The 24,590-nt window shown below is 34.9% G+C and overlaps 4 protein-coding genes across 4 annotated transcripts in view; 3 read left to right on the forward strand and 1 right to left on the reverse strand.

Annotated features, from left to right (window-relative positions):
• Positions 1-1,724, forward strand: part of LOC137634190 (uncharacterized) — a 30,978-nt gene extending 29,254 nt beyond the window's left edge. The window contains exon 13 of the mRNA XM_068366461.1: positions 278-1,724. Coding sequence (XP_068222562.1) covers positions 278-1,191 — 914 coding nt within the window. The 3' untranslated portion in view covers positions 1,192-1,724. The remainder of the gene's footprint in view (positions 1-277) is intronic.
• Nemp (Nuclear envelope integral membrane protein) overlaps positions 1-9,831 on the reverse strand; it is a 177,038-nt gene extending 167,207 nt beyond the window's left edge. The window contains exon 1 of the mRNA XM_068366974.1: positions 9,688-9,831. Coding sequence (XP_068223075.1) covers positions 9,688-9,730 — 43 coding nt within the window. The 5' untranslated portion in view covers positions 9,731-9,831. The remainder of the gene's footprint in view (positions 1-9,687) is intronic.
• A 1,278-nt stretch (positions 9,832-11,109) lies between these two features.
• Positions 11,110-12,782, forward strand: LOC137634355 (uncharacterized). Its single transcript, XM_068366753.1, has 2 exons — positions 11,110-11,182; positions 12,124-12,782. Exons 1-2 carry the CDS (start codon positions 11,110-11,112, stop codon positions 12,780-12,782), a joined length of 732 nt encoding a protein of 243 aa, XP_068222854.1.
• A 1,293-nt stretch (positions 12,783-14,075) lies between these two features.
• The window catches only part of LOC137634116 (unextended protein-like), a 16,916-nt gene continuing 6,401 nt past the window's right edge, over positions 14,076-24,590 (forward strand). Inside the window, exons 1-8 of the mRNA XM_068366340.1 lie at positions 14,076-14,652; positions 15,192-15,371; positions 16,367-16,673; positions 16,952-17,052; positions 18,908-18,979; positions 21,003-21,174; positions 23,377-23,568; positions 23,855-24,001. Coding sequence (XP_068222441.1) covers positions 14,221-14,652; positions 15,192-15,371; positions 16,367-16,673; positions 16,952-17,052; positions 18,908-18,979; positions 21,003-21,174; positions 23,377-23,568; positions 23,855-24,001 — 1,603 coding nt within the window. The 5' untranslated portion in view covers positions 14,076-14,220. The remainder of the gene's footprint in view (positions 14,653-15,191; positions 15,372-16,366; positions 16,674-16,951; positions 17,053-18,907; positions 18,980-21,002; positions 21,175-23,376; positions 23,569-23,854; positions 24,002-24,590) is intronic.

The raw sequence follows: 24,590 nt of genomic DNA on the forward strand, positions 1-24,590 counted from the left end.
TTTTTTAATGAGGTGCATTTGCACCGACTCGCAGCGGTGCCCTTTTAGCTCAGAAAAAGTTCCCTGCTACCTGATTGGTTAAAATTATCTTGTCCGACCAATCAGCGATCAGGAAACGTTTCCGAGCTAAAAGGGCACCCCAGTGAGTCGGTGCAAATCTGCCTCGCTAAAAAGAATTGACTATAGTGAAAAATTAAAAATAGTGTCTTTTCAAATTACTGAATGAGCTCGAAAATCGATTTATGTTTATTGAGTAACATTTGCATTACACTTGCAGGTGAAATACCACCACAAAACGGAACCTCTTCAAACAGTACAGCTGGGACTACAAATTCACCAGGTCTTAGCGTAAGCAGAAGTACTGGCGGTATTATGGATATTACAAATGCGACTCGTCCTAACCCAAACAACATAACTACTACTGGTGAAAACAATGTTACCAATCTTAGTACAACTAATGTAACTAGTCCTAGTATAAACAATGCAACAACCCCCAGACCAAGTAATGTGACCATTCCAGAAGCAAATTTGACCACAGCTAGACCAAATAATGTGACCACTGTTGGAGCAAATAATATGACAAATCCTAGCCCTAATAATGTGACCACTCCTGGAGCAAATATGACAAATCCTGGACCTAATAATGTGACCACGCCTGGAGCAAATAATATGACAAATCCTGGACCTAATAATGTGACCACTCCTGGAGCAAATAATATGACAAATCCTGCACCTAATAATGTGACCACTCCTGGAGAAAATGTGACAAATCCTGCACCTAATAATGTGACCACTCTTGGAGCTAGTAATGTGACAAATTCTGGACCTATTAATGTGACCACTCCTGGGGCAAATAATGTGACAAATCCTGGACCTAATAATGTGACCACTCCTGGAGCAAATAATATGACAAATCCTGGACCTAATAATGTGACCACTCTTGTAGCAAATAATGTGACAAATCCTGTGACCACTGCTGGCCCAAATAATATCACCCTTCCTGGAACAGCAAGTACAGGTAGAGTGACCATCCCCGGACAAAATACTGCGACCATTCCTGGAGCAATTAATGTGACCATTCCTGGAGCAAACAATGTGACCACTCCCGGAGCAAGTAATGTGCCCACTCCCGGAGCTAATAACGTGACCATTCCTGGCACAAACAATGTAACCATTCCTGGGGGCAAATAATGTGAGCACTCCCTAGAAAATAAATGTAACCACTCCTCAAGTAAATAGTGAAACCTTTTCTTGAGCAAATAGTATAACTCCTCCAAACATAAATATAACTGACTAGGGTTTCCTTGCTGCAGTATAAAAGAGCCATTTGCAGTAAATCTATTTTCTCTTCAAAGAGTGTCACAGTACAAAGCACATAGAACAAAAAATATCTTAGTTTAATCATCTCTACAGGTTCAGCCATTAGTAAGAGAATAGTTGCAAGCATAAACAAAATTGCAATTGTGAACTTAAGTTTGTGTCTCTTCAGCTCCCATGTGAAGTATTTTCTTTCAGAAATTATCAAGGAAAGGTATGCAATCACAATGGTGGAGAAAATGTGTCAGATTTATTCAGTTTTGTTTTGCTATTCAACTGTATCTTGCTTTAAAGAGTTTAATTAGAGGTGTGGGTTCTATAGCTTTTGTAAATGAGGGTTTGAGTGCATTATGTTCTAACAATGTATTTTTTCACTGGAAAGATGTATCATTTTCTCCCCCACCCCCCCCCAAGAAAAAAAACACCACGGCTCTTTAAAATTTATTCTTAATTCTTAAATTGACTTCAATGGTAATTTGCATGGTGAGAAATGTACTGATTTCTAACTTTTAAATAAAGTAAACAAGCTTTACCAAGTTAAACATTTCTATTGGGGATAGTGGGAACCAGTGAATCGGTATGCTGTTGTTCAAAGACTTCCTTGTAAAGGCATTTTTTTATGAGGATAATTGCATTATAATATAGTGTTTCTTAGCAGTGACTGGGACCCTTGATAACATTACTATTTTAGTTTTATTGAAAAAAAATTCGGATACATGTTTTCAAACAAGGGCCGGCACAGGCTGAGGCTTTTATTTTACCCAAGCAAAGTTGGTGTGTGCTTGGCAAGTGTGGGTGTGAGCTGAACCACTTCGTTGGTACTTTGTTTTGCTTATTCAGAGTTAGTTCAATTAATTTTTGTGTTTGAAAAGACTTATCAATAATGGACACAATGACATCAAACATGCCCTGAGCATTTTAGAATAATAGCACTACATGAAAATCAGCTATAAGTAACATGAAGTATTATGTGTAAATGAGGGGGATGTCATGAATGCAGTATGATTAGAAGGTATTGTACCGTACGTGTATCACACATGCCTGTACACTGTAACGGCATTTCTGTTTTTTTTCTTTCTTTCTTTATTGTGTATTGGCGTTATCACTTTCCCCTCACACTGAGAGCCTACTTATGCCCGTATCTACTTGTATTGATCTGTTTGAATTTTTGTGACCTCCTTTCACTGAAACTGTTGACTATTGTTATAAAAGCTTGCTGTCTGTCAAAATAAAGTCAGTTGTATTCACAAGTCTCTCAATTACAACCTAACTGCTCGCCTGCCCATTGGTGACCAATGGAGTGATCACCTCCCTCCCGCTTTCCCCCGCACTGCTGTGTCTTATCGTTTAAGGATGTCGCCCTCAGACACTGACTCTGCTATCAAGGTTACATTACACCACGGAAACTACCGTCCCTCGCCATCGGAGAAACTTTTGACTGGTTTCAACGACCTGAAGACTCGTTTTGCATCAAGGGCGTAACTCAGTCAAGTACAAAAGCAGATAACATTCTCGCGGTGATCCCCGAGGGCATTTTCTTGGAAATATCTGATTGCCTGTGTGAGCAAGGAGGCACGCCAATAAAGTATATGCCCCCAAATCATACCTCGTGGAGCAATACTCGCCATCACCGGCTGCCAGCATAGCGAAACTTATTCAGCTCTCATAACAACTGTTGGGGGACCTTCAACATTCGAGATGATGAAGGTTTTTGGTTTTACCAGTAATATTGTAACATGGGTAAAGATGTATAGGATACTGGTATATGTATCAAATTGTGTATAAATCTTATAAATGTTAACCACATCATTGTTGAAAGTTTTGTCCTCTTACCATGATTCTTTGTATTTTTCACCAAGAAGTTTTAAAAAGGTTGATTTAGTAAAAGAGACTAGAGGAAAACCAGAAGCTCTTCTGTGCTTTTGTAGATTTCTAGAAGGCGTATGTCTCGGACAAGTTAGTTAGAATGGTAGAGATGATATACAAAAGAACAAGGACAAAAGTAATAACATGTTGGCGAAACAGAAACCTTTGGGATTAATGTTGGATTACACCAGGAGTCAGCATTAAGCCCGTTTTTATTTGTGTTTGTCTTGGATGTGTTAAGTGAAGGGATCAGAAATGAAGAGTTTTGGTAGTTGCTATATGGATATGAGTTGGTGATTACTGCTGAAAATGAGGAAGAATTGCAGAGAAGGGTGATAGAGTGGCAAGAAACTTTGGAAAGGGCTGGCTTGAGGGTAAACGTTGATAAGACTGAAGCTATGGTGAGCAGTAAGGAAGGGACGGACAGGATAGCCATACACGAAAGTAGAGAAGCATTTCTAAAATACGTGGAATAGTTTAGATACTTGGGATCTACTGTAAATCAGGAGGGAGGATGTGAAACCGAAGTTGAGCATAGGATAAAAGCGACATGGGAAAGTGGAGAGAGGTAGCAGAAGTGGTGTGGGATAAGAAAATGCCAATCAAGGTAAAAGTCAAGATCTATAGCACAGTAATAAGACCAGCGTTAATGTGCGGATCAGATACTTGGGCTTAATTAAAGACGAAAAGAGGAAGTAAAGCTTGAAAGAGAAGAGATGAGAATGCTGAGGTAGATTATGGGAATATCACTATTTGGAAGATTGTAAAAGTATGAAATAAGAAGAATGGCGAAAGGGGTGGTAAAGATGATAAAAGTGTCACGACCGAGATGGAGTGGGCATGTGTTGCAGATGGACGGTGGAGAGGGAGTGAAGAGGGCTTGGGAGGAACCAGTTAGGAGTAGAAAATCAAGAGGGAGGCAGATAATTAGATGGCGAGATAAGGTGTAGATGATATAGTCAAAATCTGGTGGCAAAAACCCAGGGAAGTCATGAGCGAGATAAGTGGACACTGATGAGACGGAAACAGGGCTTTCTATATGAGCAGGTCTAGACAATTCTGTGCTGGAACTCTTAAAGCCATCAGAAAGTGGTTCCAATAACGGGATGCTGGAAACTTCCCAGAAATATGGCATCGAAAAATAGTGGTCAAATAATCTCTAAGCCTGGAAGAAGGGAACCTCAAAATAAGAGGTGAAAGAGCCTTTAATGCAATAAGTAAAGTGCCTCAAAATAAGGGCCAAAGATGCACTTGAGTTCATCAGCATCATCATCTCCTCCCACGCCTATTGACGCAAAAGGCCTCAAAATGTGCATAGTATGGTAGAATTAACATAAGATTAGGTAACTCAGACAGAAATGATATGCTAGGATTAGGGCACCTCAAATTAGGGGTCAATGATGTGTTAAAGGCAGAATATCTCAAAATATAGGTGAAAGAGCCACTAGTTTTAAAGGTAAGGCAACTCAAAATAGATATCAAAGAACCTATAATGCTAAAGGTAAGGAACCTCAAAATAGAGGCTAAAGAGCCTCTAATGCTAAAGGTAAGGCGCCTCAAAATAGAGGTAGGGTCACTGACCCTATAGAAAAGAAACCAAATGAGGAACGAATAGTTAACCTATCATGTTTTGTATTTATTTTCAAGATAACTTGCGTAGCAGAGGTCATTTCTAACGCAGTGGGATCCAATATTGCATTTACATCTGGGATACTTTCACAAAAGGGATCATAATGTCCGTCTAATGGGGAAGTTCCGATTATTTAACAGCTAGACTACATTTTGTATGTCCCTCTTATCAGTAACAGTCTAGATTATAGAGTGTAAGAGTCTATCTGTCTATCTATCTATCTATCTATCTATCTATCTATATATATATATATATATATATATATATATATATAGATACACGGTCAGGCTCAGCGGTATAGCCAGATGTATAACTAGTCGGGCTCTCCCAGTCCCTCGAGTAGGGTCATATCCTAATGAGAGGGGTTGTACTTAGAAAAGGGAGGGGATTGTGAGGAGTTGAATCTGTGTGTGTGCATATCTATCTACATATTTAGCCGTCATTTTTGACAGGACACGTACACTAGTTAACAGAGATTACAGTAGTTGTAGACATAAGACAAAAATAATAGAAGTAGGAAAATGAAGAATAAATCCCCTTTTGATATCTAGAGGGACAACATAATATTTTACGTCAGCTGTGAAGGTAAGTTTAAACGAGAAAATGTAAAAAATAAAATCTTCAAGATCGAAAATAGAATACGCTATATATGACGTAATTAATGGCATGCTACATTACGATGGTATTTTGCAAAAAGACATAACAAACCATTAGCATTACTGGCAGGTTATGAAATATCATAAGATCTCAGTTACCTATCAGATCAAGGAATCCATTGCAAATGATCCCATTCTTGATTATTTCACACAAGTAAGAAATTTGTAACAATTCCTCTAGTGCGACATTGTTGTAAAAAACAATGTTACACCTGAATAGGTGTGAATTTAGTCTATAATGCTCATAAGACAGCTGCAATCCTGACATCCAAGCTCACGATGCTTCAGAAAGAAATGCAATATATTAAAATAAATGTGAAATTTTAATAGAATATCATGATTAATATAACATTTTACACCATAAAATGCATACGAGCTTAGTAATTACAACAAGCGATGTAATAACTCAAGTTAATTTGGTTATAGATGAAAGTTACCTAAAATATTAACTGGAAAGAAATTATTTTCACACAAGGCCCGCTTGAACAGACTCTTAGTGTCTGATGGAGGGCGAGAGATAAACCCCTGAAAGTAAAAGTAAAGTAAAGTAATCTGAAAAACACTCGTGAATGTGAATTTACAAATGTTAGTAAGTTACGCAAGTTTTGTTTGACAGGAACCAGGGAAAGAGCACGGAAAAAATATATCAACAGAGTCAACAGAAGTGCAAAACTGACGTTGCTAAATTCAATTTGTTTCAATTCAAAATAAATAAACAACATTCAATTGCGAATAGCGAGTAACTGGTGGCGGGTGAAGTAATAATAGAAAATAATCTTTATAAACTACTTAATTACTTAATGAAGTTGATAAACAACGAAGGCATGTAAATACTGTATCGGATAAGAATACATGAACATGAGTAATATATCTCAAAACTTTACGTTATATCAAAGTTTAAGAAATATCAGGACGTTAATATCCCTCCCAGCAATAGTGAGCTCTTCAACAGAGCCAATCAAGAAAGTGTATTGAAGTCAGGAACCAATTGTCTTGCGTCAACAAATATAGAGACATTCTCGCAAACGAAACAAAACGTTTATTGGCTGGAGGAAAATTAGGTTCGATTGGAACATCAGGTCATGCTGTCATCAAAGTTACGCTATTTCTTCCCTCGATCCAAATATTTATCGCAGAAAAAAGGTTCAGAAAAAAATAAACTTTCCTCTTTCTTTTTGGTTGCTGTATGTTACAAATGATGGCTGTTGCGGAAATTTTATATTAACTATAATTATACATAAGGATATATCAAAATATCAAGCAACATATACAATTTATATATGACATATCTGTTTTTGACGTTGTTAAGAGTTTATATAGGACATATCTGTTTTGACGTTGTTACTGTTTTAAGAAAGATACATTGTTAATTTATTCTCATCATTTATTTATTTCCTTATTTCCTTTCCTCACTGGGCTATTTTTCCCTGTTGGAGCCCTTGGGCTTATAGCATCTTGCTTTTCCAACTAGGGTTGTAGCTTGGCTAATAATAATAATAATAATAATAATAATAATAATAATAATAAGACATCAAATTCACTCTGCCTTGGGATCACAGACACATAGGGAACTTCTTTCTGTGATAAGGATTCGAACCTCTACCACCGAGTCGAAATAAAGATGACATTGACTTAACTGGTAGCCGAATGCTCTAGTTAGCAGTGACACTAACTCCAAATCGGCGGCTAAGGTTCGAATCCTTGCCGAAGCAGAAATACTTATCATTAAAAGTTTCCTTTTTGGGTCTGTGATCCCGAAGCAGAGTGAATTCGATATTAAAAGGTATTCGTGGATTGATATTTGAATGTATAAAAATCACGAGTGCTGGTAATAAATTTCCAATATATACCACGCACACAAACACACACACACACACACATGATTAAATGTTGTATGATGAAATGTTCAGAGATCAATTGACGAGTGATAAAATGTCACCTAATCATTTACATATAGGCTATCATTCATATATATATATATATATATATATATATATATATATATATATATATATATATATATATATATATTATATATATATATATATATATATATATATATATATATATATATATATATATATATATATATATATATATATATACTGTAATTTACATTTTAAAAGTATATATTACAAAAATAAATCAACACAAATATGTGGAAATTATCACAAAATACGTAGATATTAAAGTTTTTTTTTTATATACTTACAACACATGTATATATGCACCATTGGTTACACACAAAGACGGTAGAGTATTTATTATCTTACCATATTCGCTCTCGCATAGCCTCATTTGCCCTATATAATGAGGAGGGAGTAACGGATTATTATTATTATTATTATTATTATATATATATATATATATATATATATATATATATATATATATATATATATATATATATATATTCCTTTTCGGACATGATTAACTCTTACTGTTCCTCGGAGATGAGGTTGTCATACCCTGGTGAGAGGGGGTTACGTGTGCATATCTAAATATTTAGCCGTTATTTTTAACGGGTCGTCTACACTAGCTTATCTATCTATCTATCTATCTATCTATATATAAATTTTCAATGGAACCGAAGCTGGTAATTCTAAATAAGCAGATATGTTCAATAAATGTTGATTATTAATGATAACTCACTGTAATCTAAGGTAGGCCCACAAGTCTTAAATGGAATATGGGGAAATAATCAGGAAATATCAAAGTTGAAATTCAGGTGCTGAAGGCAGTAATATCCCTTACATCTATCACACTGCACTTTCGTGGTCTAGGACTAATTTTCTCACACACCTGGCACATGGGTATGAGTCACTCAGTTTTTAAGTCCCAAATCCTCTCCTCTTTTTGTGTTGAAGTGAATCTTGGTATTTGTTCAAACCCCTTCATTGAATTTTCGGTACAATTCCAATAGAATTAACAACTTTCCCTAGAATAAATATGGGGCATTCAACAAAATTTACCTTTATTTCCACTGCAAATAAAAAAGTTCTCCTGTTATCCCCCACCCTTCCCTGCAGACACAGGTGGGAACCTTGGACTTTGGGTGGAAAAAAAAAACGGGAAAAAAAATATTATTTAACTCTTTAGAGATTTGCAAAAGGCCACAGAACCTAACAAACCTACGTAACCTAACCTAGTAGTTCCCAGGTCACAGACCTAACATGGGGGCAAGCCCCAGATTCCCATTCCCAGGTCACAGACCTAGCTGGGGGGGGGGGAAGCCCCTGGACACCCTTTCCTAGTCACAAACCTAGTTCCCAAGTCACAAACATACCCAGGTCACAAACATAGCCAAGGGGGCAAGCCCTGGGAACCCCCTTTCCAGGAGACAGACCTAGTTGGGAGGGGGGGTGGGGGCAAGGCCACCGGACCCCCTTCCCAGGTCACAGACCTAGTTCCCAAGTCCCCCACCTGCCCAGGTTACAGACCTAGCTGATGTGGGGGGGGGGGTGCAAGACCCAGGACCCCTCTTCCCAGGACACAAACTTGCCCAGGTCACAAGATCTAAAACGGAATCACAAATAAGTTCTTATCTTATGATTGACACCTGCGTCTCCTTTTTTTTCTTTTTTTTTTCTTTTGTCTTGGCCACCCTCACATTTGAGGTACAATAAAAAATATGTTGGTCTTCCCAAATAAGATAACTCAGAATCATACATATGACACTTTTAAGTTTGAGGGATAACACAATGAGATTCTAAAAAGGTGATCACTACACTAGATGTACCATAAGTCACCATGAAACTTTGGCTACTCCTCACTATGCTAATCAGTGAGGTCATGTATGCCTGTGTTCAAATAACAAAAGAGCGTGTCCATTTACTGTTTATTTTAACTACACCACTCAAAGTTACGAGTCTAAATACTTCTTACTTTTCCTACTCGCATACATATTCTTGTAAGATTTCATTCAAATTGATGGCTTTCACATGATAGTTTTGTTAATCAAGTGATTCGGGATTAAAGTCAGGCATAAACTAACCTAACACTAGAGTTTAGGGGCTAAGGCTTACGACCAATTTTGTCATAAAACCATCCTTTGGAATAAAACTTTAAAAATAATAAATAAAATGTGTGTCTATCTTCATCTTTGATACTGGTACCACCTTTGGTAAATTCTTTTATTCTAAAGCAATTCTTCAACCATACCAATGCTAAGCATCATAATGAATCTCTAATAATGTACTTGTCAATATTTTCCCTTACCGTCTCGTCTCGTTAACTTGGCACTTCTGTAACATATCTCCATTTCATGTCAAATTGTCGAAATCTGGATCTGAACTTTGATTAAAATTCATGTTCAAATTAGGTTCCATAGCTACATACATAGCCGAACCGGTTGCGTGCGCTTCACTGCTTTACTTCGGGATTTGTCACTGTAACTAACAATTTACACTACCTCACAACCGAATAGAGGACGAAGTGTAAACATCAAGATTACTAAGCTCATGGTTACTCATCTTATAAATTTAAGTTTGGGTATTAATATTCCTTATCACTTTAGTTTCAACATATCTTATTTAATAGCTTATTGGAAAATATTGTTAGAAAATTTTCTCACTATTTCTATCATTATCAAGCGACGACGTGGGATGCTTTCAAGAGTTGGAGAATTCAAAGATGTTATACCTTTAATTTTTCGTGTTGGTAGACCTAACAAAATAATAAACTGACATTAAAATTTTAATGGATTATTTCTTATAATTTCAAATTTCGTAAATGCCCAATTAATTTTTCTTCAAACAGCAATACTGCTTGTAAATATAGGACTAGCATCAAACAAAAATACAAAACAGAATCACAATTAGGGCATTTTATAGAATTCTCTAAAACTTGTAGCTTTTTATAGCTAATCCATATGATGTATGCAACACATGAAATGCGATATTTTTCAAATAAACTAAGAAAAGTGACCACCGCTATTAAAAGTTTTACATCGTCACTTGAAATCTTACGGTGAAATTTACCAAACTCTTTCGTCTTACTAAAAGATAACAAACCATTGCATGGCATGAACTCAAAAAACATGTTATACATCACTGATACTTTCTAAATAATTACTCTGCAAAAGTGCATTACATATAAAATTAACCAAACATCCTTTGAATATAAATCATCATCATAATTGTTATCCAAATGAAGATACTGTAGGCCTACATTTCACGTCTGACTAATATCATTAACATAAATACAATACTAAATACTCACAAGTGCATGATCAGCTGATCTTATTTAGTGAATTCATTACATTACGAATTTTTGTAGCATAAACTTTCCTTAACATCCGTACGAGTATATCATAAGCTATATTATGAATGTACCATTCAACCGGTGTATATTGCATCTGGAGAGATTAGACAGTAAATTAGACACTAGTTCTGAAAATACTAATTTAGAATATATATATATATATATATATATATATATATATATATATATATATATATATATATATATATATATATATATATATATATATATATGTTTGTGTAACTATATCATACAGGCAATACCACAACTTTAGACCTATATGCAGTATCTATTCAAAATCCAAAATGTAATTTTATATTTCCTTGGAAAAGGCATGACCTCTAAATTTTTTGTTTCACTCAAGTAGTTGTCGTCACCATGGAAGTCTCTGAAGCAGAAAACTACAGAAGCAATAAACCAAATTTGAAGAGCCTACGTGCCGAGAAACTGTGTAGGCTACCTTCATGTGACATTCCACACAACAATCGGTTTCCTAATCGTTACTCCCTCATTGAAATTTCGAGAAGCAAGGGACAGAAAATGTGAAGCACCACGGAGGTTTCTAACGCAAGGAAAGTATCCCTTTACCTGGTTTGTGTTTAAAGATGCAAGCAATAAAAGTCTGTGTTCATGTGTTGGCCCCTTTAATTCATGAACACAGACGTTATCATCTAATGCGTAAACAATATTGTTGTGTTGTTTCCAAGATATTTTTCATATAAATACCGATAGTTTAGATCAGAACTGTTGGAGAAAGGGTGATTGGATGCACACATATATACATAAAAAAAACACACACACACACTAGGCGAGTAGTACGTGCCATCCTACAGTGTTTTATGTATTACTAATGGGTCTATAACACACACACACACACACACACACACACACACACACACATATATATATATATATATATATATATATATATATATATATATATATATATGTGTGTGTGTGTGTGTGTGTATATATATATATATATATATATATATATATATATATATATATATATATATGTGTGTGTGTGTGTGTGTGTGTGTGTGTGTGTGTGTATAAATGAGTGTGCGTGTGTTTGTATGTTGGTGAGGCTGTTTAAATTCTGTTATAATTCTCTTCCTGACATCCCCAGCAAATCAATGAACGACTAATGTGATACTAGATCGGGACGCCAGGTATTAGGGGCACCTTTTTAAAACCATTTTATTAGTCCCAATACATAAAGCGCTTACGCTTTTTTTCGGAGTAGATAATAAAAAACAATAAATAAATATGATTATAATTATATTTGTCCGTATTCATGTTTATCATTAGGTTCTTATCAGTTGGAATCTTTTGCATGCATAGACAAGAGGATGTCTTAATTTCATTATTATTTTACTTAATACACAGGTCCAATATGTGTCTGGCAGATTAATTCCGGCCACTCGGTGTGGTTGCTCAATGTAACAAACTACCTCGCACATATAAAGGGCAAACTGAAGCCAAAACTCGTTAATAACTTTCATGGCAGCATTAGGAAGAAGAGGATGGCTACTCACAGCAGCCTTGGTATCAGAGGGACCTTCTTGACCACCTTCCTGGTGTACACGACCAGTGCCACCTACTGGCATGAACACCCGCAGATAGACGCCGTCCATGCACATAACTGTGATAATGATACTTATCTAGTCAAAGGCGAGCGGGTGGAGCTCGATCTTGGGGGCAAAGGATTCTCCTCGAGGCTCGAAGTTGCCCTCACATTCGAAAGAGGAGAACGAGGTGATCGGTGCAGGAACCTTATTACACCTGGAATTAGACCTAACGTCATCAGCCAAGCGCTTGGCACGCTCTATTTACATCCCGCTCACACAAATAAAATCCATGTCGTGGGGAATAGGACGGTGTGGTTTTGTATTAGAGAAACATATCTCGTATCAGATAGAAGGAAAGTAAGTGACGGGGGTTTGAGACGAGCGCTGGTCGAGGAAAGCGAGTGGATGCACCAAGGAGCAAACACAAAACTTGAAATGGTCCGGAATTTTCGTAGGATAAAATGTTCTTTGAGGTGAGTCAGCTGCCAATTTTCCATAATGTTTATATTTTCCGATGAAGTTGTGGGATGACTCAAGTTATTCATGGGAGACATTACTTTCTCTTGTTTATTATTTTTCGTTTCTATCATCATATCGAACACCTGTAAGCTAATTATCATTACAGGCGGCATAATTAGGAGAGATATTGAAAGTATCTTATCACGAAGAGCTGTCAATATACTATGCTCAACTATAAGCTACAGCGTTGTATAACATTAACGACACTAACAGCGATATGCATTTTGTTTTGCTTATATGTGTGTATATATATATATATATATATATATATATATATATATATATATATATATATATATATATATATATATATATATATATATATATATATATATATATATATATATATAATAAGTATGAAAATTCTTCGTGTGCATGTTAACATAGATGACGAGGTATATATAATTCTGTACACATGCATTTATGCATGTATTTACAAGTAAATCTTTCACTTTAACAAATAAAAACTATTATAAACGCCTGTGATATCAAGATAACCATAATATGAAGATTTTAAAAATTTCTATCATAAACTGGTGGTGAAATTTGATACAAAAATATTTGGAAATTCGGAAAGCTTTAATATAACCTTTATATTAAAGTGTATTTCCATAACTCAATGTAGTCCTGAAGAAGGGTCGCAAAGTGATCCAAAACACGTGTCGACATCAAGCAATAAATGGAGAAAAGTAAATGTATTTCTGCTGTTATCCTGAGAACTATCTGCAGGACGATCTGTTCGAAGAAAAACTATCTTCGATTTTTGGACGCCACAAAGACATTGTCTATTAATCATATATATATATATATATATATATATATATATATATATATATATAAATATACATATATATATATATATATATATATATATATATATATATATATATAAATATACATATATATATATGTATATATATATATGCATGTATATATATATGTGTGTATATATATATATATATATATATATATATATATATATATATATATATATATATATATATATATTAGATGTAAATGTGTCTGCGGTAATATGCATTACAAAGTGTATGTCTATATGCATTCGTGCATTCATGTATCTGTGCATTTATGCATGCATTTATAAACGTTTGGTTCCCATTAAAAAATAGAATACCAGCCTAACTTTTCTATCACAGTCTGAAATACTGTAAATTGTAGTAGATTACTTCAAAAACAAATTATCGCTTTTATTTTATTTTTTCTTTCAAGTAAGCAAACCAAAAGAAGCAATTCAATACACGATGATACGAGTTTTGTCTGGACACCAACGACTTTTGAGCATAAATTGATTAAAGCTGAGAGAAAAAGCGACCATGGACTGAAGGCGGTTGGCGAAGTCTCAGCCAATAACAGCGGAGTGAATTTGGACAACACTATGGCCAGACATGATAGAAAAGTCCGTTCTTTGAATAATTCTGACAACGTTGAATACAAACTAATACCTACTGGAGAGCCAACATATGACCCAGAAGGGCACAAACCAGATGGAAACATTCAGATCATACTCGGAAATTTTATGAATGAGACAAATGATGTTACCCACAAAAATTCTAAAAATCTTGGGTGGTTGGTACCATTATCAACGTTTCCAACAGATCTTCTCACTATCCGAGTTGAAGGATTGAGGGTTGAACGTCACGAGAAAGGGTTGGATTACGACGAAGTCACTGGGATTCTCATGGCAGATGTGCAGGCAGAAATTAGATTTTTCGGAACTGGATTTACCAAGAATACCGAAATCCTTTTCACAGGTATCGAGGAGGATTTTGGGACACCGTGTGGAAGCCATAGCACCCAGTATTTTCCTGTAAGTTTAATTGTATTCTTTACCAAACTCCTAATTTCTCTCTCCAGTAATTATTACATATATTTTCATCCACAATGTAAAGTAAAGGAACTTATATATCTTACAGCTCCAAAGCATCATGATTGGACTCTTAAATTAAGTTGCAATTGGCCATGTCAAGAAAACTTTTGATTTGTGTTTATCATTATAACCATATAACACAGACAATAAATATAAGCAAATATAAGCAATCGTCCGTCCGTTTCATGTACGTAAAGTGGATTAGGCCTAATTCATATCAGGAGATAATCCCTTTGAAACAGTAAGACAAACTTCCTTCTTCGGTTTTGTCAAGACATAATGTTATAATACCTTGACTCCAGTTCTTGCATCTAGTCTACTTTCAAGACAAGACATTAAGATGATTCCACTTGTAACAAAAGACAGACTAAAGTGACCTCAATTCTTACAAAATGAATTTGACGTTTTAAATTAATTCTTCGTTAGTCAGTTCCCGATACCATTCGCCAGTTTCCATTCCTCCTCTATTTTTTCCGCAGCTAAAAAGCATTGGCACCGGATGGGCAATTGCCGACGTCACCTTGCCTCCAATGTTATCTGGTCAGAACCAATGGTACTTGTGCACTCGAGCAAGTCCTTGGCAGCCAACATACCACCAGGGAACGTCACCTTGGCTTTCCTTGAAATCTTACAGAGAAGTCCTACCATTATGGCTCAAGGTACAGTTGACAAGTTCGTTGTTTGTTTTTCTAGTTTTAAAAAAGCCTTTATAGCCATCTCGCGGGTGTATCTGAAAAAGAAAAGACCTGTTAAGTTTTATGTGCCTGCTCATGAGTAGGCTAAAGGTTAATTAGCATAAATAAGTAAATCTTAAATGTAGCCTAGTCATTTTCATTGATTCCATCAGAGGGGTCTCTCTCTCTCTCTCTCTCTCTCTCTCTCTCTCTCTCTCTCTCTCTCTCTCTCTCTCTCTCTCTCTCTCTCCAAGTAATCATTTATTATTAACAGAAGAACTACAATGGTCATAGAATAACTTTCATCATCCTTTTTCGTTGTATATATTTTTCATTAATATTTTACATTTAAAGGTTTAAAGGTCGCTCATGAATGGCAGAGGCAAGGGACAGTGACATTGCCCTAGTAAGCAGTACAATGCCCCAGAGGCTGACCATATATTATATGATTAGCGCCCAAGCCTCCTCCCCACCCAAGCTAGGACAAGGGAGGGCCAGGCAGTGGCTGCTGATGACTCAACATATAGATCTATAGGCTCCCCAAACGCCCCCAACCTTAGCACACGAAGATGATAAGGTTGCAGACACTAATGGCACTAACGAGTCTGAGCGGGACTCGAACCCCTGACTGGCAAACACTAGGCAGAGACTTTACCAATCAGGCCACAATCCTAACTACCATTTCAACTATTGTTTGTTTAGTCATTGGCTGTGTGATATAATTAGCTGCTATTCTATTCATTGGATAACATTAATAAATAGTATCAAATCTATATGGAGTCATGGTATTCCCTATTAATAATCTTACATATTAACAATGTGACACTCACCTATATACGTTTCCATTTACTTTTACAACGATGGTAGTTTTCAACAAAATTCTAGTCATTCATATGATTTATCCTTATAAACAAGTAAGATGAGCCATCAATGTTCACAATGGAGTAGCCTAACATCTAGTATGTTCCCATAAATTTCAGGCCGTGTTCATTTCGATCCTGCTCTTCCTAGCTGGCCTTTTCTCCGGTCTCAACCTAGGCCTGATGGCCCTTGATAAAACCGAGCTTTGCCTGGTCTCGCGCACAGGCACGTCCGAAGAAAAGGAGTACGTTCGGCTTATCGCACCCATCCGCGCCCACGGTAACTACTTGCTGTGCACTCTGCTGCTCGGAAATGTCTTGGTCAACGCGACCCTCACCATACTGATGGATGACCTGACCTCGGGTCTCGTGGCTATCATCTGCTCCACGGCGGGAATCGTCGTCTTCGGCGAAATTGTCCCTCAAGGTGAGAGTTATCCCTTCATCAGCTTTTATGAAAGGGACAAGATTTATTAGGACACTCGGACATAGAAAATAATGTTAGTTTAAAATGGCACAATAATTTTCCCTCTCATCACACCTCTGACCTCCCAAAATTACTCATTTCTTTTATTATAATAATGTCATTTTAAGAAGGATGATCAAAACATTTTCAAGCTAATGAATATTGTCAATAAGACAAAACCTCAATACATTAAGGTGTTAATTTCAATGTTTGAGTCATCGGACTTTTCTTTTTCCTAGCCATTTGTACCCGGTATGGTCTGGCAGTTGGTGCGCGATCGATATGGATTGTCAAAATATTCATGTTCATCACTGGCCCGGCATCTTACCCTATCTCCAAGGTACCTTCTTATCTTCTTATTTACCCTAATGACAATATAGCACCTTGACTGATTATCAATCTATTTTTTTTTTATTTAATTATCTATTTATCTATTTGGGAGCAAAGTAGTTAGAAATTATGAGAGAAAAAGGGTTTCTTGATAATGATAGTCCATTTTGATTAAGGTAGGATTAGAAAAAATTTCGACACACAGGCAAATAACTTAAATTTATAATTGAATGATATGAAAATTTCCACCTTTACAAAAAGCAGGAGATGGGTAGATGAAATTGCATTTTTCTCTTTGTATTTGTAAGTTTGAAAAAGTACATAAACTTTGATATTTATAAGAAACGATAACTTTAACTGTATTTTGTCTTCTGAATTACAATAGTTGTAAATGCATACTGTAGATGATTACAGATTTGGAATTTCGTAAAGAAATATTCATCAACACCTCATCTTTAAATGTGTGTGTGTATATATATATATATATATATATATATATATATATATATATATATATATATATATATATATATATATATATATACATGTGTGCGGCACACGCAAACACATATGTATATATATATGTGTATATATATAATATATAATATATATATATATATATATATATATATATATAAAATATATATATATATATATATATATATATATATATATATATATATACATATATATATATATATACATTCACTCTACCATGTTTTAATATTGTTCTCCTGCCTAGTCTTCACCTTCTGCAGGTGACTCTCATCTTAATTTGTACGATAGAATCTTGCAGTCTATTGAATATATTTATCCATGATATCTGCACTCATGTTCAGTTACTTCTCTGTACAAGTTGCATAAGATTTTCATGATTCTGAACATGTTTTGCTTTCAGATCTTCCCAGATTGTGGAATGATTTTCTTAATAAGGAGGTTGAATTGTTGGCACTTTAGACATTCAAACTTGTTGCAAATGCTTTTCTGTTGAACAGATTCATATAAGATTAATTTCATGGTGTAACTGATCTATTTTAATGTCGTTACTGACCTCAAAATATCTTATATTTTGCTTTTACTTCTCATATATAGTTTATTCGTTGTTTATCTATATTTCTATTTTTCTGCTCTGTGCTTCTTTCCTTCTGGGATCCCTTGTGCTTTCAGCATCCTAGCTTTCTAGAATTGTAGTTTGGCTAGTAATTATATAGACAACAATATTACTAAATCATAAACAACGCAAGCAATACTAGATCTTAGCACCTTGACATTCAGATTTGATGAATGTTTTATCAGTATTATTTTTAGAACGAGGAAGCCAAAATGCCGATTGTGACTTTGATATTTCACCCTCTTCGATTCGATACAGTCCAATAATTCATATTCTAATTTTTAGAGGACTAAGAAAAAATCTATACTTTGTAAAACTCTAAAGACTTGTGCAAGAATTTCACAATAATTCTGAAGAAAGCAATAACTAGATTTTGCTAGAAAATTATATAGATGTCTTTGGGAAAATATTAATATTTTTGGGTAAGATAGAGCTACAATATAGATATACATTTTATATATATATATATATATATATATATATATATATATATATATATATATATATATATATATATATGTACATATGTATATATATACATATAGATATGTATATATATACATATGTATATATATATATATATATATATATATATATATATATATATATATATATATATTTTCATGTTTACATTACTACAAGCTTATATTGCCATTTTGCAATCATGATAAATTGATGAAATTTTCTATTAATAACTATTTTGTTTTATCAACATAGAACAGCTCTTCTATATACAATATATCTTTACCTTCAGGTCCTAGACTTCCTCTTGGGCGAAGAATTCGGCGTCTCCTACGACAGAGAACGACTGAAGGAACTCCTTAAGGTCAGTTAGAATCTTTTAGGAACGACGTTTACATTGATAGGCTAAGATAACCTAAAACTATAAAGATTTTTAGGAAACTTGAAACATTCTTCTTCTTTGCCTTTAACTTTTCCCATTTTTATATGGAGTCCCTTTTTCTAATCAGCTTTCACCATCTTCCCCTGTCCTGTATATCTTGTTTTCTTTTAGACCCTTTTTCCTTCATGTCATTCAGTAATTTATCTTTCTACCTTAACTTTGGCCTTCCTATCCTTCTTCTACCCTCAACCTCCATGTTCATAACCCTTATACATACGTGTTCATCTTCTCCCCTCATGACTTGAAGGGTTCTTTATCTCACAGAATTTGTGAAACATATAATTGTAATTGTAATCATAAAGCCAAGGGATAATCTTATATGGGTATTAAAGAAGTTCTACTAAATCTATATTCTAACGTTCGTAAGCACTTTTTTTCTTAATTAACGTCCCTTATGCTATTCGCTTGTGCCCATATTTATCATAGCAATGCCATTTCTTTCATTTACTGATAGTTAGTATCTTTTTAGAGCTTATCACCGAATCAGTAATTCTCTTTATTTACTGTAGTATTAAATCCGTATTTGAAGGTCCTGCCATACAAATATCCCTCTCGAGAACCAAGACAAAAAATGATAAGTAATGATTTACTTAAAGCACAAAAAAAGTATTGATGTAAACAAATATCTCTGGTTCTTTATCGAAAGAAAGAAAATTCATATCTAAACATACATTGAAAGCGAGATAATTAATAGATATTCATCAAATGGTCCAAAACAAATTGATTGATAAAAAAGAAGACAAGTGAAAATTGGGAATGTCCTCGGCGATATCCTACTACAGCAGGTCTATGGGATTCCTTTAAAGAAAAGAGACTGTATAGCTAGAATCATTTTCTAGATGTCACAAACGCAGGACTGTCAGCCCAATTTGAAGCTCCTTTAACATCAGGTTGTTTCGAATTACTAAAACGAAATAAATATGCCACTAACACTTATCATAAACTCATGCACGTCTTTTTCCTATGAAGGAGAAGCTCCACAGGTGTACCACACTACCTGTTCCCGACATTTATCATTAACTCCGCCAAGGGGGATATGTTTCCACCTCTGTTTGTTTGTCACCAGCCTAACTCTAAAAGTTACAGATGAATTTTGATGAAAATTCCAGGATGTCAGAACTTCAGGATGTCAGGATGTTAGATTTTGGCGGTGATCCGGACCCAGGATTCTTTTTTAAAGGATTCTTCACTATTGCGATATTTGGCCAATTTGGATATTTCTCCTCATGCAAATAATTAAGGGTCTAGTGAAGGTCGAGATGGTATGATAGAGGGGACTAAGCTGCCTTGGCAGAGGTCTGCGCTCTCTGCATACTTTAACTATACTCAATTCTTTTTAGTGAGGCAATTATGCACCGACTCGCAACGGTGCCCTTTTAGCTCGGAAAAGTTTCCTGCTATCTGATTGGTTAGAATCATCTCGTCCAACCAATCAACCATCAGGAAACTTTTCCGAACTAAAAGGGCACTCCTCCGAGTGGGTGCAAATCTGCCTCGCTAAAAATAATTGACTATAACTATCCAGTACATAATGAAGAGAGACGGCTAAGAGTCATACTGATGTAATTATATCAACTTATTACTTTTATCATTCCGTTACAATATCCTTAACGCTTGTATAGTCCATTTCTTTTAGCGATGCATATTTGCACCGACTCGCAGCGGTGCCCTTTTAGCTCGGAAAAGTTTCGTGATCGCTGATTGTTTGGAATTATCTCGTCCAACCAATCAGCGATCCGGAAACTTTTCCGAGCTAAAAGGGCACCGCTGCGAGTCGGTGCAAATCTGCCTCACTAAAAAGAATTGACTATAACTATCCAGTACATAATGAAGAGAGACGGCTAAGAGTCATGCAGATGTTATTATATCAACTTATTACTTTTATCTTTTCGTTACAATATCCTTAACGCTTGTAGTTAAATCACGTTGCTTCTTATCGTTACAGGTGACTCATCAGCACACTGACATAAACCCAGAGGAACATAGCATCATCTGCGCTGCTCTCGATTTCAACAAGAAAACGGTGCAAGAAATCATGAGGAAAATGGAGGACGTTTATATGCTGAGCATAGACGTCAAGCTCACTTTTGACACCATTAATGAAATCGTTCGGAAAGGTAAAGCGATTGAGTTGTCTTGAAGGTTTTATGAGTTATTATTATTATTATTATTATTATTATTATTATTATTATTATTATTATTATTATTATCATTCTTCTTCTTCTTCTTCTTCTTCTTCTTCTTCTTCTTATTATTATTATTATTATTATTATCATTATTATTATTATCATCGTTATTATTATTATTATTATTATTATTATTATTATTATGATGATGATGATGATGATGATGATGAAAAAAGTTCACGATGAACACAGTTAAAAATCCATTATTTTGAAAATCACATTATCATAGAATAGAATGACTATGTCAGAAAAGATATAATAATAGAGACCAGAAGATAAAATTATGATAACTTGAAAAAAAAAATCAGTAGGCCTATTTGTCAACGTCAATAATAGAATGTAGCCAACGTGTTAACGTTTACTGTACGAAGTTAATTTCACTGGGTATTACTTCGGTAAAAGACAGGAAAAGTCTCATTTATTTCGGTTCCATCTTACTGAAAATTTTAGTGTGATTTTTATGCTTCTTTTTTTTTTTAATCCACATCGCTTATTATTCTATCAATTTCTTTCTTTTTATTAAATTTCACGGTTCCTGTTGATTTTGATAAATATTTAGTTATAATTTTTCTAAGTCATCGGGGTTTTTACCACCAATGATCTAGTTTATCTAATATAGAATCAGCAAATTCCCTGGATTCTTCAAAACGGAAAACGTAATCATGATGACTTTCCTTTGCAGTTTACAAAAGGAAACCAACATTTAACCTAACTTTGAACTATATCAGATAAAAATCTTCTTAAACTATTTGCCCTGGGAGACTACTCAAGTAGATCCAGGGGTCATGAGTAGGAGACTGAAGAAGTCAAGAAGTGTAAATCTAAGACAATATTAACGGATAAAATGCTTCGATAGTGATAGTAAACGGAAGCCGCTGATTACTTCCAACCTCAGATTAATATCTTTTACAAGACATTTTCATTAATACCGCCATTGAACATTATTGTATAGCTTTAGTCTGTATGGAGGGCTTCTATGTTTGAGAAAACTTTTTCATCTAAGTACAGTGCGTACTTAGAATTAGAATATTTCATTAGCTTCTAAAATATGCGGGAGGTATTGCTACCAAACAACGTAATGAACACCTATCAGTCAGAAATATCACGCAATTTATGTTCTATAATTATGTAGAAATAGAGCCAGCTTAACTTGAAAGGTTTTGTGGATCCTGGTTCTTAACTGTTCACTCAGCCAAACACGTTTGGGGGCGCTCTCTCAACTTGAAGATCGGTACAACGCTTCTTAATTCATACAGTAGGTGCCAAGTTTCTTAGCTTATACTAAACACTGTAATTGATTTTTTTACTGAAACAAAAAAGCAACGCAATTAATGAAGATCTTTCTTAAGTTTTGCTTTTATCTCTCTACTTTAAAATAAGGTGGGATAATACAGTACGTTCTAATCAGTTTAGCAACCTAATGTGTTATTTTCAAAACTCTTCTTTCAGTTAAATAACCTGTCTTATATATCCCCCCACAGCTTTCTTATGGATGTTGCAACAAATGCACTCTTATCTTCTGTTCTCTTAATTTTCTCAATTTTGGACATGAAAATAAATGTTCCGTGTTATCTCTTTTGCAAAAGTCACAAACATCATCTATATATTTTTTGCTTGAAATTTACTTTTGCGTTGTACCCCAAGTCTATTTCTCTAATAAAATTTTCTGGGCCTTTCGTTCTATAAATCTAATTTTTTCAACCATATCTTTCTTGCTTTCCTCTATCTTTTCCAGAATTCTTTTCCCAAATTTCTTACCTATTCTGTTTTCATTTTATATTTACTATTTTTAATGCTGCTATTCCAGCACTTTCCATAGGTTTCTGCAATTGATCTTCTATCATCTCTCTAATCAATCCCCTTTCATCGAGTTCATGATGCTATGGATCAGCATTATTTTCTTATGGTCTATTCTACAAGACACTAGCCATATTCCTGTCTCCGCAGGACCCACTTACTCTAAGTGGCTCCTGTGATTCCGCTATGATGCTCCAAAATTGAGCAGCCTACTTGATAATAGTTCATACATATTTCTTATCATTCTGTATTATAGGTTTTCTAGATCTTTCATTTCTTTACCTCTTATTCACTTAAGTCTCTACATTTATAGAAATTGTTTCTCATCACCAACAGGCTACTCCAGAATTCCGGTATACGAAGGCAGTCGTGCCAACCTAGTTTCCGTCCTGCTGGCTAAAGACTTGGCCTGCGTCCATCCGGATGAAAATACACCGCTGAGGACCGTCTGTCAGTTCCGTCAAAATCCCTTGAATTTCGTTTCGGCCGATACGACACTGGATGTCATGTTCCGCAATTTCAAGGAAGGTAAATCTTAAGACCAGTTTTTGTCATGTATGTGAACTTCTTAAAAGATATCCGAATACTGATATTCCAGTTTTGAAAAGTGATTATAATGAATTAATTTAACTGAATTCGACCAAATTCTGAATATTTTAAAAGCCAAAATGAGTTACAGAATAACAAAGTAGACATTTTATGGTTTTGAAAATACTCATATTTTTCCAATAAGATAAAAACAGAAAAAGAATGGATCATCAAAGTGATCTTTTATGGTTTTAGAAACAGTAAGCCTACTGTATATCAATTCCAGGTTCCAAAGGACACATGGCTTTTGTCCTGTCAGATAAAACAAAGACGAATGCTTCTTCTCGCGCAGAAGTATTAGGAATAGTCACACTGAACGATGTCATAAAAGAGATCCTTCATGGGCAAATTGTCCATGAGCCCGTGAAGACAGGTAAGAACAGAATAGTCTGCTTAATACTTAATATTCTGAATATCGTTTAAGATGATTTTTAATGCCTTACTACGGACATAGTATAAAATAAAGAACCCATTCCATGATCCAATTGTAAAGCATGAGGAAAGTGAAATAACCGAGGAAATAAAGTAACTTATTGCTTCAGAGCTAGGAAAAAAAATATTTTAAAGAGAGGCCAAATCTGAAATGTAAAAATGACAGTTAAAACTTTAAAATGTATTGTAAAGGCGAAATTTGATGAACGAAGATATAACATAACAAATTGTTTAAATGACTTGGTCTGGGTTACGAATTATAAAATAAAAATGGTAGTAAAACGGCAATACTAACGACCAAGGAAGATAAATAGAGGCAGAACAGTTGAAATTCTAAGAAAAAAGAAAGCAAAGAAAAATAGAATTGCAGTTTTGGAGAACAACTTGTGAATATATAATGAGTCATTGGAAAGCCTAGTATTTTCTTGAAGTGACTTCCCTGCTGGCTAAGAAATATAGAGGGAGCTGAAGATATAAATATCTATAGAAAACAGTCACAACAACTCACAACCCCATTTATTCATCAGTTA

The sequence above is a fragment of the Palaemon carinicauda genome, chromosome 44 (genome assembly GCF_036898095.1).
Source record: "Palaemon carinicauda isolate YSFRI2023 chromosome 44, ASM3689809v2, whole genome shotgun sequence".
NCBI lineage: Eukaryota > Metazoa > Arthropoda > Malacostraca > Decapoda > Palaemonidae > Palaemon > Palaemon carinicauda.